General features: G+C 38.1%; 1 protein-coding gene across 11 annotated transcripts in view; it reads left to right on the top strand.

Moving 5' to 3' along the window:
• The window catches only part of EYA4 (EYA transcriptional coactivator and phosphatase 4), a gene marked incomplete at both ends in the record, with an annotated part of 128,982 nt that overhangs the window by 100,932 nt on the left and 11,590 nt on the right, over window positions 1–16,460 (top strand). For all 11 annotated transcript variants that reach the window (XM_079550666.1, XM_079550675.1, XM_079550673.1 and 8 more), the window contains 3 exons: window positions 2,758–2,894; window positions 3,904–3,987; window positions 12,410–12,499. In XM_079550666.1, the coding sequence (XP_079406792.1) occupies window positions 2,758–2,894; window positions 3,904–3,987; window positions 12,410–12,499 (311 nt within the window). The remainder of the gene's footprint in view (window positions 1–2,757; window positions 2,895–3,903; window positions 3,988–12,409; window positions 12,500–16,460) is intronic.

The following is a 16,460-nucleotide window of genomic DNA, read 5'->3' as shown; positions in this document are numbered from 1 at the left end:
GTTTATCAGGACCTATTTAACCAGTACAGTGCTAACGGTGACAGTTTCCTGATCACATCATTACCAGTGACAAGTCTGGGTGTCACCACTATGAGCCAGAGTCTAAACAGCAGTCCATGGAGTAGAGAGTGATACATGAATTTAAGACACAGCCCTCAGTGGGTAGTGATGTGCACTGTCTTTTGGGTTGAGAAAGGGATGACCAGTCTGGATTTTTTGTAATTTATACAAATGATTAACTTCGATTGCTACATTTGGATGAAGGGCCTGGAACATCTCCCTTATGAGGAAAGGCTGAGTAACCTGGATCTGTTCAGCCTGGAAAAAAAGAAGTCTGATGGGGGATTTGATTAAAGTTTGTAAATATCTAAGGGAAGGTGGGAGACAAATGAATGAGGCCAGGCACTTCTCAGTGGTGTTTAGTGATAGGACAAGGAGCAATGGCCTAAAATTAGAACATAGGAAGTTCTATATAGATATGTGGAGGAACTTCTTTATGATAAGGGTGACAGAGCACTGGAACAGGTTGCCCAGAGAGGTTGTTGAGGCCCTTCTTTAGAGATATTCTAGACCTACCTGGACACCAACCTGTGCAACCTATTGCAGGGAGTCAGCTTTATGTGGGGAGTTGGTCTCAATGATCTCTTGATCCATTCCAACCTCTGCAGTACTGTGATTCTGTGACACTGACTAAGCTGAAGGATCAAACTCCCAGAGTCAAGCCAGAGAAGAAAACAACTTTTCTCTTGCAACACAATAATGCCAGGCCTCAAGCCAGTTTGAAGACGGTGGAGTACGTTGCCAATTTTTGCTGGACTGTCCTACCACACCCACCACATAGTCAGGATTTGGTGCCTGATTTCCACCTGTTTGGGCCAATGAAAGATGGATTTCATGGGCTACATTTTCCTGACAACATTGTATAGCATCTTTGAAACAGAAGGTCACCTTCACTGGTGGAGGTTTTTATGAGTGCAGCGTGCAAACTCTTATTCAACACTGGAGAAAGTTCAAAGCTAATGGTGGTGACTATGCTGAAAAACAGTTTTTTGTAACTGACAATTTGTTCCATCAAATATTGTTATTGTGCTCTTCATATCTGTTGTTTTTCCATGAAAATAAGTAGGAGGCATTACTTTTGGAGCAACCTGTGTATATATCATAACCTTGGGCTTGGGAACTAATTTTCTTCTTGTTCTCCACTGTCCTTCAATCTTGAATTCCTTCCTCATAAGAGCTAGAGTTCTTGCTCAGGAATGTGACATTATGGTCTTCAATCTTACTCTTCCAAGAAATACAAGAGTACTTTATTCTAATCAAGATATATAAGTACATCTTCCTAGTATATTTGTTTTAATAATCTTCTATGTGGTTCACTGTGAGTTATAAATAAATGATGGAAGAGGTGAAGAATTTAACTATTGAATTATATTGCACACAGATTCTCAGTTGAGATTGCAGTCTTTTTTTCTTCTTACATCCTTCTAGACTAGACTTGTTTTCTTCTTTGTTCGGGAGGGAAAATAAAGTGAATGACTCTGAAGACTGTAGAAACATTTAATCATTTAAGTTGGAAGGGACTTCTGCATACCTTTTGGTTGAGCCAACTTAGATCACACCGCTCAGGGCTGTGTCCAGTTGAGTATCTCTGAGGATGGAGAACACATAAGCTCTGTGGGTCTGTCCCTGGGTCTGACTACTCTCTCTGAGAATAACTTTTTCTTGTACCTAAAAGGAATATTGGGTAATGTAATTTCTATATTTTCCTTCTTGTCCTTTCTCTATATAGCTCTCTGAAAAGTCCCTCTGCCTTTCCTCCTGTGTGCTCCAGTTCTTCAGCTGTCTTGGTGGCCCTCACCTGGGCTAACTACAGTTTGTTAATCTCTCTGTTATACTTGGGATCCTAAAACTTGTCATTTTTCTAGACATGGTTTTGCACATTCTTAATGGAGCAGAAAAATCACTCTTCTTGATCAACTGGCCACTTCCTCTGTTGCCTGGTGGACCTTGGTGATTTTAATAACGTTTTTTACTAAAAATGTGTACTGTTCAGATCTGATGTCTGACAGATGATTCTTGGGAAATTTATTTTGCAGAGAAGTGAATATCAGACAGTATCTGATAATTACAGAAGGATGATCATACCACAGCAAATATGACTTTATACTTTTTCTGATAGTAACTGGAATATTGCATTTAATAGTGTGACTTTTCTCTGCCAATTTATGTGCAGTGGCAAAGTAGGAAAAAAAAAGTCTACTAAATAGAAGGTGACATGGGAGGAGGAGATAAAACAGTCCTAATAACCTGGTAGGTGGATGAGTACCAGAGGGTGTTCTGGTAAAAGCAACACAGGACTTGGAAATAACTACAGCTGAACTCTGAACATGGGAAATGAACTACTTTAATTAAAAGCAAATTTATGTTTTGGTAACTCTTTAGTATGATTTCTGAAACACATCTTCCTTGGATCTGTGAATATTTTGCATGTGCTTATGTGTATTTATGTATATGTCTGCACATATCTATGCAACATCTCTGCTAACGTTTATAATATTTCCTTTGCAATGTCAAAAGTGTTCACTGCATCTGCAGATTCCTTTTACATGGGAAAAATTGCACATCACTCATTTCATGCAACCAATTTAGGTGCATCCTTAAACTGAGTTTGCATACAGATATGTCTAGCTTTGGAAAAACAGAGTTTATTATTGAAAAATCTAGCACTAATTTTGCCACGAATGGTTGACTTTACAGGGGAGTTTGACACAGTGCAGAGCCCCTCCACGCCAATCAAAGATCTTGATGAGAGAACATGTAGGAGTTCTGGGTCAAAGTCTCGGGGTAGAGGGCGGAAGAATAATCCATCACCCCCTCCGGACAGTGACTTGGAGGTATGCCTGTAGTAATTGATGAATGGTAATGTGGAGGTTTCTTCTGATGAAAAGTAAATTCTGAAAAGTACAGCTGTGGAAATAGCTTAAGGCATTTTAGAAAACATCATGCACTCCATGTCAGTAACTGAATATAACAGCCATTAGTGGCTGCTTTAACATACACATGCAATGAGACATTACTGTTGTCTATGACAAAGCTAGAAAAGTAAATGTGATTCAGCTTTTCACATTTTAGCTCTAAGAATGTGGATCTTTCAGTTTTTTGTGCAATAGAAACACAGAACTGTGTATTCAAAAAGCTGTTTCTTTTAGTTTTTTGTTTGTTTGCTTGTTTGTTTTTAAATAGGAGATATCAAATATGTTGCTCAGTGTTACTATGTTTATTTAAGAATACAGGTCTCTATGTTGTAGCAAATGTCAGTGGATTTCAGTGAGGCAGCTGACACCAGTGAAGTTATGGTATACTTAAGTATGTGCAATTTTGATGCGTCAGTGAAGAAATGCATCTGCCTAATACATGGGGTGATGATGTAAAACACAGGTGACCTCTTAGCAATGGGTAATTATAGTATTATTGCTCTTGCATTAGCAGCATGCAGCCTTAATGTGACAGGGGGAGAAGGAATCTTGGTGCCCATGTGTGAAGCACTGGCATCAGAGGAAAGTGCTGCCCACCTGTGTGCTGTTGCTTCCTGCCACTCATAGCAGGTAGCCCTGGGCAGCCCTGCTGCTGTGTCTTCACAGAACACCCTTGGCACAGCAGAAGACTGACCTTTGCTAGAAGTTTGCTGAGCACACTGCTGCTGCTGTTTGAGCAGCTTAAGCTTTACAGTCCTTCTGCCTTCTTACCAATAGATGCACGTATCCTGTTCTTGCCAGTTTTCAGAGGAAACCTGTTTAGTTAAGGTACAATTAAAGTAAGATGAATTTTAGCTGCCCTGGGTGGGAGGTTAGGGGCATTTTGATGTTATTTATTTACTAATATTGTCTCTACTTCTGTTTTCAGCGTGTATTTGTATGGGATTTGGATGAAACAATCATAGTTTTTCATTCGCTGCTTACAGGATCCTATGCACAAAAGTATGGCAAGGTATGTGATCCATGAATTACTTACTGATTCACTGTAACAAGATGTCTAGGGTGTACACATACATGATTTACACACACATGGTTTAAAAATAGCTTGAGTGAAGGGAGAGGAAAAGCATACAGTGAATCCCATTTTCAGAAGGTTGATGTGAAAAAGGGAAGAAATGAGACACAGAATATAAGCATAGTATATAAAACTAGGCTGAAGCAGATGTTACAAATGAGGGAAGAGTTTATAGAGGAACAAGGATGAGGTTACTGAAGCACATAGGAAGAGATGTGCCACAGACATAATATATTCAATGGGCAACTGAAAACAACTGTCAGTATTTGGATATGTAGAGGAAGAAGTAAGAAATGGGAGCAGTGGGTGAATATACAGCAAAACTGATAAATTAGAAAGAGTAAGACAGCTTAAATGCCAGCTGTAGGTGTTATTCTTTGATGCTCCAGCTTTTTGCATCTTCAGGCCCATGGCTGGCTGTAAGATGAATAATGCTAGGGTGTGAATCCCTCTCCCAGTTAGATAGTTGTATTCATCCTCTCTTCTGCAAGGTGATCCAAAAGGCACTCAGGTCACAGAGCAGCAAGCAGAAAAGCAGCAGGAAGAGTGAGGGAGAAGAAGGAGGCAGAGAGAGGCTGGCTGCCACAGACTGCTGGAGCAGATTTACCCTGCTGAGAGAGCAGTGAGCCCCGCTGGCTGCAGGAGGGGCATGGGGGGAAAACCAGCATGCAGTCGTGGGCTTCCCAGAGAGCCAGAATTAAATTAGAACATTAGGGCAAATGTATGCTAGGGAGGAAAATAGACTGGGATACCAAAAGTTTTCTAGATTCTGTGCCACTCAAATGTAATTAATATAAAGGTATTTCTTAAGGACATATTTATGTCCATGCTATGCCAGAAGTGCTTGTTTAAAGAGCCAAAACGATCTGCTTGACAGAATTCTGTGAGAGAGAGTATATTAGAGAAACACTTTCCACATCCAACTTCCTCAGCCAACTGGCTAGAAATTTCCAAAGCCAGAACCTGTATATTATAACCACTGATGGGCTATGTTTCATGACAGGTCCTCCATGTTTCAAGACAGCTGTTTGTGGTTATTAAAAAAAAAAAAAAAAGCTTAAGGGGAAGCTCACAGGCCTGGGCAAAAATCTGATTTTCTGAAATCCTAAGATAAGAGTATTCATTCATGTCTTGTGCAGAATATTCCTGCTTATATTGCAGCTTCGTGCTGCCAAATCAGTTTGCATTTCAGTACACTGTCAAAAACTTCTGCTGTTTTTCAAACACTGTAACAACTGTAACTTTTTCAGTACCATTTCTAATTTTTTACTAGTAAATCAAGAGAGAAACCTAGCTGAACGGGAACATTTATATCACTTGTGAGTGTAGCTGATAGACTGCCTCAGCACTTGCAGCAATGATGTCATTTCTTTCATCCCCATGTGAATGTGCCCATAGGATGTTTCTGTCTTGTACGCCTCACATGCTACGTAAGCAAAGCCTGATTAAACTAGTACATAGTTTTAAGAATAAGAGTAGATCTTTTTTTTTTTAATTCACAGGCACTTACAGGTAACTTTGTAAACTGTTTTAGAGGTAGCTACAGAAGTGTAATTCCTCTTGGTTTCTCACTTTGCTATGAGTGTATTTGGGAATATCCCAGTATAACTGTTTTTTAAGAACTCCTCTGTTACAAGAGGAAATAGTTTCAAACTTAATGAGAATAGATTTATGTGGGATGTAAGGTAGAAGTATATTGCAGTGAGGGTGGTGAGGCACTGAGCAGGTTGCCCAGAGAGGTGGTGGATGCCCCATCTTTGGAGACATTCTAGGCAGGCTGAAGGGGGCTCTGAGCAACCTGATTTAGCTATGCATATCCCTGTTCATTGCAGGAGAGTTGGACTAGATGAGCTTTCAATGTCCCTTCCAACTCTAAGGATTCTATGATTCTATAATTCTATAATTGACACTCCATAAATAGTCCTTAGAAACAATAATGGCATATTAACTGCCAGTAGTATTGACAGCAAATAAAAATGGCTTGTATAACCCATGAAAAACTCAAGGACAAGTTAAATTAATGTAGTTTTACTGCTGAGACCAGCATTAGTAAAGAACTGTCACAAATAACCATGTAATGATAAGCAACATCCATACAAGCTGGGAAATGTACTCATTTCCAAAGACTGTAAAAGAAAAATAGCAGACTTTATGTTTGCTTTTTTTCCCCTACAGTATCTACCTTCAACATATTTATAAAGAGCTTATTAGGAAAATACGTTGCAATATGTATGTTGCTGACTGCAACAATAGATGAGGGCAGTAAGAAAGGGAATACAGAGAGAGCTTACCCTGAGTAGGCGTTAGCTTTCACATGTCACAGCAGTGTTGCCTAAAGCTGAGAAGTGTCTGAGCCTAAGTGCCTATGAGTTAGTTGTGGGAGAAGGGAAAGACAGCACAGCTGGACCTCAGTCAGCTCCTGGTGCATGACCCTGGCAGATATGGCCCTTATCTTTTCTGTGTGTGAGGTTCATCCATAAACAAGGTCTTAGTCCACACTGATGTCTGGAGTGTTATGAGAATGAGATTGCTATGAAGATAAATTGTCTGTGAATTATGAGGTTCTCAGTGGAAGTCTTGTGATCACATTGGTCTTTCAGTAAGTGCTGGAGGAGCAGTTATTCCTACAGGGTACCATAAAATGCTGATTATTTGTTCTCTATTTTATTTAATTAAAAAAAAAAAAAAAAGGTATAATGTCATACAGGTACACAGCTGTGCATATGTATTTTTTTCTATTTGTATTTTGTGTAACTTGATCAATTTACTCCCAAATGAGAAACAACAAAAACAAACAAAAAAACAAAAATAACACTGATTTTCACCTTTCTCTGTATTTAAAAATTCAAAATAAGATTAGTTAGTCTTTAATGGAAACATTGCTTTAAAGGGAAGGTATCTGTTTATACCAAGTATGTTCACTTTTACTTTCAGACATTGAAATGCTGTATTTAGAACCATTGCAAATACATAGACAGGCAAAGATATTTGCCTTCAGTTCTCTATCATCTATTTCTTGACATGTAAGCTTTCATTCTCATTTTTCAGTAGCTGTTTACCTTTACAGTGAGTGGGCAAAACGAAAATATTAAAAAATGAGTATTTTAGTCTCTGCTCCATGCATTTCTGTCTGTGCATGGAGTGCAATATGTGGTGAGGGCTGTCATGCTGTTATAGCCAGAGGGAGAGACCAGGAAGCTGCTGTCTTTTACCTATGCACCAATAGAGTATAACGTTGAACTCCACTGAAGTGGGATAGATTTGGCCAGAGGCTGTTCTAAGTATCACTTTAAAATATTAAGATATAAAACCTATTCAGAGAACAATTCTCTGGCTTGCTGTTTTCTCTCTCTGGAGTCCCACTTGACTTTTGGTTAATTTATCAGACTAGGTCCTAGGTAATGCAAGACGAGAATACTTGCATACTCTGTTAGTTTTCAGGACAACTTTGCTACTTTCCAGCGGTAAAAAGTAGCTCTCAGTGTTCATCTCATTTGCTCATCTGCTTTGTACTTTATAAAACTGGTACATTTCTATTTTTAATTACTTACTGCAGTAGTAAATCATGAACATTGGCATTTGAGCTGTTATATGTGTGGCTGATGATGGTTTTCGCAGCTGAGCACCAGTTGGCAGATACACTCTTCTACAATGCTGAACTCTTAAGCAAGGATTTGTTGATGTGACAGGACATGTGTTAGATGTCCTCATCTATTAAAGTTTATGAGGTACATTCTTATTCCCTGTGAACAGCGTGTATTCTTTGTTCTGTTATATTCCAGTTAGTCTTGCTGACTTACGGCTGATTAAGCAGGAGTTTTTCTTCCTTGGAGCATGTATATTTCATTCATTTCCTCCAGGTCAAACCAGAGGTCAAGGATGCCCAGATAAATTCCATGACTTAAAGTATAACTGGTTTAAAAAGTGTGAAAGGCACCCATTGCCCTTGGGAGGGTGAGAATATGACCACCATGTGCAAATATCACAACAAAACCACATTTGCTGATCGCATTGTGACATTTTGATAGAATTGCTAATGAAATGAAGTTGCCAGGGAGGCCACATTAACCTTGTAGACTTCTCTGGAATGAGCTAAGAGGTTTTTTATTGCTCATTCTCTGCTTGTCCAGGCATTAAACAGAAGAAGGTTGTCACCATTAGTACACATTATGACACAATCAAGTACACTCATAAACATGCTTTCGTCTCTCTATATTAATCATGTATCTCTCATGACTTCCAGTTGTGCTCTCCATTCACTCCCTCATTGTCTGAGACCTCTGAGTCCATTTTCCTACTGCCTTCTGGAGAGCACGGAACAGAAACTCCTTGTGGAGTACGTGAGTCTTCCTTCATCAGCGACCAGATATGATTATTGAGAGATGTATTCTCTTCCTCTGTTACCACCTACATGAAACTCCCCTGGGGATGAGCGTCCCCTATAGGACTTTGAGACCTGAACTTAAATCTGAGATTATTATGTAATGTTAAGGAAGAGTCTTTTAGCTAAAAATATCAGAATCTAACTTAAGCATTTCCACTTTTTCCAGAGGTCGCTTCTGTTGTCTGTTCAGGACAGCCATCCATTGAAAATCTATTCTTGTAATATTATTCACATGTTTTGCTTGTTTGCTTGCTTGCTTATTTTTAAGGCTTCTTGCGTACAAATTCATGCTAAAATGAATCTACCTGACTATTTACCAATTTCTTATCCAAGGACTTGTGTAAAAGTTTAGTGTTTTTGCATTTTTTTCAACAAGAAACAAAATTATTCTGAACATTTTGTGCTAAAAGCAGACCTTCCAACATAATATTAAAGAGTTTTCTTCTACTAATGGCCACTGAGCATTTGGGTCTTTATTCAAGCTACTTTTCTCTTGAACAAAACACATAAATATTGGGTCTCCCAGGATATTTTTACCTACTCTCCCAAAAGACATTCCAGTGGATGGACCTGTCTAGTAGAGAAGTCCACAGACAGTCTGGCTCCAGTTTAGAGCCTTCATACTAACATAACTGAAGTAATTTGCATTTTGGTAGACAGAGGTGCTGTAACTGGTCATTTCCTTTGCATGCTAGTGATATCTGACTGAAATCATGCCTCTGACAGCCAAAAAATTGTGTTTCTTTATTCTCTAAATTATCTGGGGAAAACTTCCAGGTTTTATTATTATTATTGTTATTGTTAATGTTATTTCCGCTTTTGTGTATGCTTTGTGCAGAAGCAACATTTTGGCAAAAGTTCAGTCTGCCTTTTATTCAGTTTCTCAATTTGTTGTGCTCAAATCTCTATTGGCTGCACATTTCTCTCTTTCTTTTCAACTCTTATTTCTTCGTGCTACTTTGAGTTGAAAGACAGTAAAATAAAGATTGGGATGTTCTTCAAAAATCACAAGATCCTGACGAATTTGCTTCTTCTATTTTTTATATTTGAAGGGGTGGACTTACATGGCAAGAGATAGAAATTGATGTATAATTCTTGTTAAATGGTTGCAGTGAATGTTTGGGCAAATTTATCAATTGAGACTTCAATTCCAATTACTCTTCTCAGCAGTTGTTGCTGGGAGATCCCAGACTGATCTCATGCTACGCTGTAATGGAATCTCTTTCCTTTATTTTATTTTACATACAGTACCTAGCAATATCCTCCACATGCTTTTTTCAAAACAGAAATGTAGGAAATCTCATTTTAACAGTAATAAAGTTAGGCATAGTTGGTTACAAAAATGCTACTAATAAGAAAATCATGAATGCTATGTTACATTTATGTCTCAACTATACTGGGCAAGGCAGGAAATTGTGATACATATTTGGTAGTTTCCATAAAAATAAATTGGATTATAATGGAATATGTTATAGCATATTTCCGCATTTCAGTCCACTTCTACCCAGGAAGGGGAAAAAAGAGACTGAGAATCAAAAGTCTAAGATTCCAGTCTTGGAAGAACTCCAGTGAATACCTTAACTCACATAAATAATAATGAATTACCACCTGTGCATAAAGTTATGCACATGCCTTACTGTTCATAGGATTGAGGTTAAAAAACATTGCAAAACTTCTTTATTATATTGTGTTTAAGGACAAGAACATAATTTTCTGTGCCGAGAAAAAAATGTAAGAGAAAGGAGAGAGAAGCATATGTTTATACGTGATGACATTTTGATAAAAGCATTATGACTTGATGAGGAATCTCATGAGTCCAGACTATTTTTGTGATTTGTGTTCTAAGTATCTTACATGAGTTTTTGCAAATCTGTTAATGTGCATACTTTAATCATCCCATTGGATAACTGACCTTTACGTTTGCTGCTGCCCTCACCCACATGGCTTTCAAATCTGTGGAATATGACTGCAGTAGACATAGGGGATTAAGTTATGTTACTAGGCACTGCATTTAGTTTTACTTCTGAAAGGTAGTCTAGACCAGTTCAAAGGTCAGCAAAGAAATATTTCCTTTCACTGCCTGAGAATTAGATCTAACTTTGGATCATTACAATTTCTTACACACTATTCTCCTCTTCAAGTCTGACTTTTTCATGAGCAAGGGTCAAAATATGTCTATGTTTCAGATTTTGCCATTAGTTTTTATGTGCTTCAGGGCAGAAGCCATCTTTTATTCTGTCTTGGAGTAATGGGCGTCTGATCCTGATTGGGAAGACTTTGATCCTAATACTTAGAAATGATCATTTGAAATTTTGAGTATTGGGATTTTATTGTTTTTGTCAGATAAGAACATATGGGTAAAATTTTAAACCTGTGAACTCGAAGCATGTAACAAAATATTTCTAAAAACTCACTACTGGCAATCAATTTAAGGTATGAAATTTAGGTTTTGTTTCTTAATGAAATGAGAAATCATATTCACTTTAGAAAACCATTGTTGTATCTTAAGCATACAAAAGTTATCTGAACCTGGAAAGTGCAAGAGTTAATTAAAGCAGTGGAATAACTCATTACCAGCTGTCAGCAAGTCATCAAAAACTATACTGCATGTGTTCTTATCCTTAAGCGTAAGACAATGTAACTTGCATTACCCTCTTTCCTAGCTAGCCAAGCAAAGTCAAATTAATTACCTTACGTTTGCTGCATGCTAAAGGCTCCCAGAGAAACAGCTATTTCAGACCAGGAAAATGGTGGTATCTTGCTAATATTGTGTGATTTGATACTGTGAAAACTGACCTACAACCAGATAAAAATATTTTGAATGACTCCCATCTGGGGGTAGGAATCCTGTATCTCATAACAAATGAAGGAATGATCTGTAACAGTCAAATTTGCATATGCTTTCCCTCCACTTTGGACCACCTAAGGAATTGTGCCATAGATTGTAGATGCGCTGAAGAACATGTAGAACACTTGCAGGCACTTTGCAGAATACCTGCAGTAAAATCATAATGGAGATCCAGGAAATTCATCAGTACCTGCACAGAAGAAGAGTAAATGTTGAGAATGGAAAGGTTTGTGGATGAATACTGGAGCAGCAGCAAGTATGGGAAAGAACTGATATATATAGGCATAAGGATAGGTAAAGCAGTGATGATTTATATAAAGTGAAATTTAGTTTGGAAAAATGAGCGAAGGTTCAGATGCAGACTGCCTTCTATATTTTTCTGGAGCAGAAATATCAGAAATTGAAAAGACCATGTAAATCATAATTTCCTATTGAAGTGTAAGGATAATCACTTACAAAAAAATAATTCGGTAGAGATTGCTACCTTTCCTAGTCCAGTTTAACATGACCTTGATGAGGACTCCTGGGCATCCAAAAATTGGAAGACAAACGAAGCAATCAGAGGAATTGTGCAGTGGGCCAGGTAGCATATGGAGTAATTTGTTCTAGCCTCTGCTCTTGACAGTGTGTGGGCTCAAAAAAGTTAGTTACTGCTCCCTGGCTGTTTTTTTTTTTTTCTTCCTACAAATTGACAGTCAAGATAATTGCATATTTTTATAAAAGATTCAGGGATGAAAAATGTAGTATATTCTTATTATAATAAATATTATTCTTCTTACAGATGTAATTTGTGAGACATATCTTCCCTGTTTACAGCCTTATTTTTTCAGCTTTCCATAAGGCTACCAAATTTTCCCCTTTGACATAGTTTAGCCAGTTTACAAATGCCTTGACATTCTAGGAAGTTGTTGTTTCAACATGCCTAGCTCTCCAAATATTCTCACACACATTCAGCAAATTCTTCCTATAGTGTTATATTAAAATAGCTTAATGCTGAAATAATTTTAGAAAAAGAAAATTGTTGCAGTGTAAATTTTTCAAAATAGTTTGTATACAACAAATTTTGAAGTAACTGTGATATAACTTGAAGGTACGTAAATAGCTAATCTGACTTTCTGTTTTTTAAGGATCCACCAATGGCGGTGACCCTTGGACTGCGAATGGAAGAAATGATTTTTAATCTTGCTGATACGCATTTATTTTTTAATGATTTAGAGGTAAGAATCAAAGGAACATAAACACTGTTACACCTGGGGTGTCAACACAGAGTTTTACTGTGCATTAATGCTTATTATGTGTGGTGCTAATGCCGTTCCAGAGAACGTCATATGCATGATCACAGAGAGATGTCTGTGAAGTCCTGTGGCAAGAGTCCTTCCACGAAATTGAGTGAAAGGGGTGATCTGGAAGCTACGCCTTCCTTTCTAAGATAGATCTTTGTCTTAAGGCAGTACTTTCAGTGCCCATGGATTTGGTGTTGTCTGCTATGATTTCCAGGAGAGTGATGTATGTGTCTCCCATTCTTTCTCTTGAAATTCTCTGTATTTGCTTTGAGTTGGTGGCATCATCTCAACCAAGCGACTTCATTCTTCTCTTTACATTCGCAAGTAGCTGTTTGACTGCATGTCCGACTTTCTTACTCAAAGTAAGAATATCCTTCATTTACTTCAAAGTCTGCAGAATTAGAGAGGTGTGACTATGGTGGATTTATTCATCAGTGTTGTCTCCAATGCCACACAAACTGAGAACACAGTCTCAGTTTTCTTCTGATCATCAGTTCCAAAATCTTGCTGTTAGAATAGAGGAGCATATGGGTAGGCCATCTTCTTCTCTTCTCTGTTCCCCAAAGAATACTGTGAATTTCAAGTCAAATATTATAGACAGGAATGGCTCATTCTGAAAAATGCTGAAGTGGTTTATGAAATCTATATCTGTCTCAGTTTCCATATCAACTAACAGAGACACTTTTCTGAACTCTGTTAAAAAGTGATTTATTGATTTATTTATTTTTAAGTTTAAAAGACTGAGACTGTTCAGCAAATCAACCCAAATCAGCAAACCAAAAAGTAAGGGTTGAAGAGAACACAGGGTTATATCAGTTTTCTGAGTCCAAAGACTGAAATCACCGTATATACATATATTTTCATTACACTTTCAGTTACTTTCCCGGTGATTTCATTTATATTCCTATATTCCTTTCAGAGACTAGAAGACTTTCAGTAAGCCATGCTTAATAACACAAGTATTAGTTTGGGTTCTTCACTGACTGTCCCATGCACTTGATTGACACTTGCCACCAAGTTTCTGGAAGCCTCATATATGTATGAGTGTGATCAATTCAGACATGGCTTCTGCATATCAAATCCTCTTAACTATCAAATGTTGTAAAAAAGCTTGTGGCTTTTTTTTTTTTTTTTAAATCTTTTTCTCATTTCTTTTCCTTCCAGATAAAAGGGGAAAATCTAGAAAGAAGTTTCCATCCAAAATTTTTGATCTGACAGGCTTTCAAATTTTCAGAGTGTAGTGTGTCACATCCTGACAATGTGAAGCCTCCTGGTTGCCCGTGATTTCTTCCTGAGGTAACCAGGCAACCACACGTTCTGTCACAAGATACCAGGGGTGTGCCATTTGGCATCTGCTCAGAAAAGGGGGAGACCTCCAGCTGGGGAGTGACCACTGTGGATCACTTGCCTGTTGGAAGCATGCAGATGGACTGCCAAAGGGGCAACTGCCTGGGGAGCAGACCCATCGACAGTGCTTCACAGTCATTTCATTTCTGCCCAGGAGTCCGTATCTGCTAACGTGGAATGTGACAGTCTTACAGCTGTGTTTTTTTGCTGTTTTTTTTTCGTTTGTTTGTTTGTTTGTTTTTAAATTTATTTTGTGGAACAGACGACAGGTGAAGAACAACTTTTAAATTGAACTGCAGGCATTTCAGACCTTTCTCTGATCTATATCAGTTGTTGTTTTGCTCAGAGTGGATCTCAGAGTTTCTTCCATGGTCAGATTTTGCCACTGATGACAACAGGAAGACTTTGAGATCTAGTGTAAAATGCCAGAGAAAGGTCTCTGGTGAGTGAACACAAAAAATGAGAATAATTGAGATTTCTCCATTCACTGAAGTCTTTGTTTCTTAGTGTGTACTTCCTTTATTCTTTTGTCAGCTGCAGGAGTAGCAAAAGCAAAGTGTACCAGGAATGAGGTTCTTTGTCCTGCCTTGCAGATCTCATTTATTCTCAACAATTTTCAAGTCAAGAAACAGATCTACTTCACCTTATACCTGTGCTGTACTTATTCTTTCCAGCAGCAGACACATAAGAAAGTAAAACCCTGGATATTCCTTCACCAGTCGGTGTTTCATTGCAGTCTAAGTGAGTCATCACTTGACAATGCAAGTGCATTCGGTGAACGTTCTCTTTCTGGTGCCCTGTACCGAGGTTGGATTCCAAATCAATTTTTCAAAGCATTGCTTAAATTTCTTTTTAGCAGACCTTTACCCCTGTACGTTCAGATTTCATGTGGCACCCAATGAACTTTAAGCCGTTCAGTAGCATGTGCCCAGATTTCTTCAAACTTGTGCTGAGTTCATGGATTAGATCAGCAAAAAGGAGCTTCCACCTCTTTATATACTTCAGTCTCGCTTGTAGCCATTGAAGCTTCATTCTGTTCTCTACTTATTTTCTTTGTAGTTCTCAGGTTCTGCTGCCACAGGTGACTTGCAAATCTCGATCATCACATTGTGTATATTCTTCATAGGGTGGTCTTAATACCCTGTGCAAAAAGTCTTACTCCAGTTCCTTTCAGAGCTTGAACAGTATCCAAAGAGTATTCAATGTAAGATATATCAAAGAATACTAATTGCAGACTCTTTTTAAGAATTTTTTAGAATTTTTAGATTGTATTAAAACAAATTTCCATAAGCAATTAATTCTTCTTGAGCCCAGAGTTCAGCTTTGTTTCAAAAACCAACTCTATTATAAGATTACCAAAACTCCAAGATTATCAAAACTCCAAGAACTTTTTGTTCTGATATGAACCATGTGCACAGATTTTCTTTAGCAAATAAGATAGGAAAATAACTGTGTACTTGCAAGCATGGTATCATGTACCAATGTGCACAGAGATATCCTTTAATATATAGATGAACAGATCTGTCTATTCAAATATGTTTACAGAACACATGGCCTTTTCTGAACACTAAATATTGCAGAGTATCTGCAAGATGACTGAGTGATGAATTCTGAGCATTCCCCAGTTCTGTCTTTCTCCCTCCCTCCCTCTTTCTGTCTTCCTCCCTCTGTCCTCCCCTAGGTAATGGGAGGTTGGTGCTGATCTGCTGATCTGGTCATGGCTACCAAGGCATAAAACCTTTAGTTCTTACTGGGGGAAGTGAGATAGGCCATTTATTCAGTAGACAGATTACTTACCCTTTTTCTATCTCCCTTTTCTAGTGCCGAGCCATCAGGTCTCACACCTTCTTTCTTACATCCTCATCCCACCATAAACCACATGTCACTGGACGTGACAACTGTAATGTACTAATGAAGACAGATTCCTTTAGCATTGACTGCAGTCATTTCTCTGAATGGTCTTAGCTCTCCTTTTTTCCCTTTCTTTCTTGGTTACTAGCACTGCATACCAAGCTCTAGTAATAACAACCAAGTTATTGAAAGTTATCACATACAAAAATAAAGTTTTCCTTCCTCTATGCAAATGTGTCTCATTACAATGACTGCTGATGCAGAAATTCCAATCTGTTGAGACATTCCCTGCTGACCCAGTAACCCATGTCCTAATCAGCCAAGCTGTAGTTTTATTTCAGGCTAGGCTGTACTCCAGATATTTCATTCTCAGTGTATAAATTTTACTTAGCTTGAGAAATATCACTTGGGAGGGCAGTTGGTATTTTGCCATGAAAATAGGAGTCTCATGCTTTAGAAAGTTCATGTGCCTAAACAACGTTTAGATCTGGGACTAAGCTCAGTAACAGTATCCAGTCTAAAACATTCAGTTCTCAAGCAGGTAAGGAATAAATGGTAGTTTCTGTCTTTACCTCAGTATTAGTTTTATGACAACTTTTACAAATGTTGGTAGAACGTACTACGCTCACACAAAAAACATTTTCTTCACTTCTCAACCATGAGTCTTCAAGCTCTATAATCCCCTTCCACTGTCTAG

This window comes from Tetrao urogallus (genome assembly GCF_951394365.1).
Source record: "Tetrao urogallus genome assembly, chromosome: 2".
Classification (NCBI taxonomy): Eukaryota; Metazoa; Chordata; class Aves; order Galliformes; family Phasianidae; genus Tetrao; species Tetrao urogallus.
This window is presented reverse-complemented; position numbering and strand designations above follow the sequence as displayed.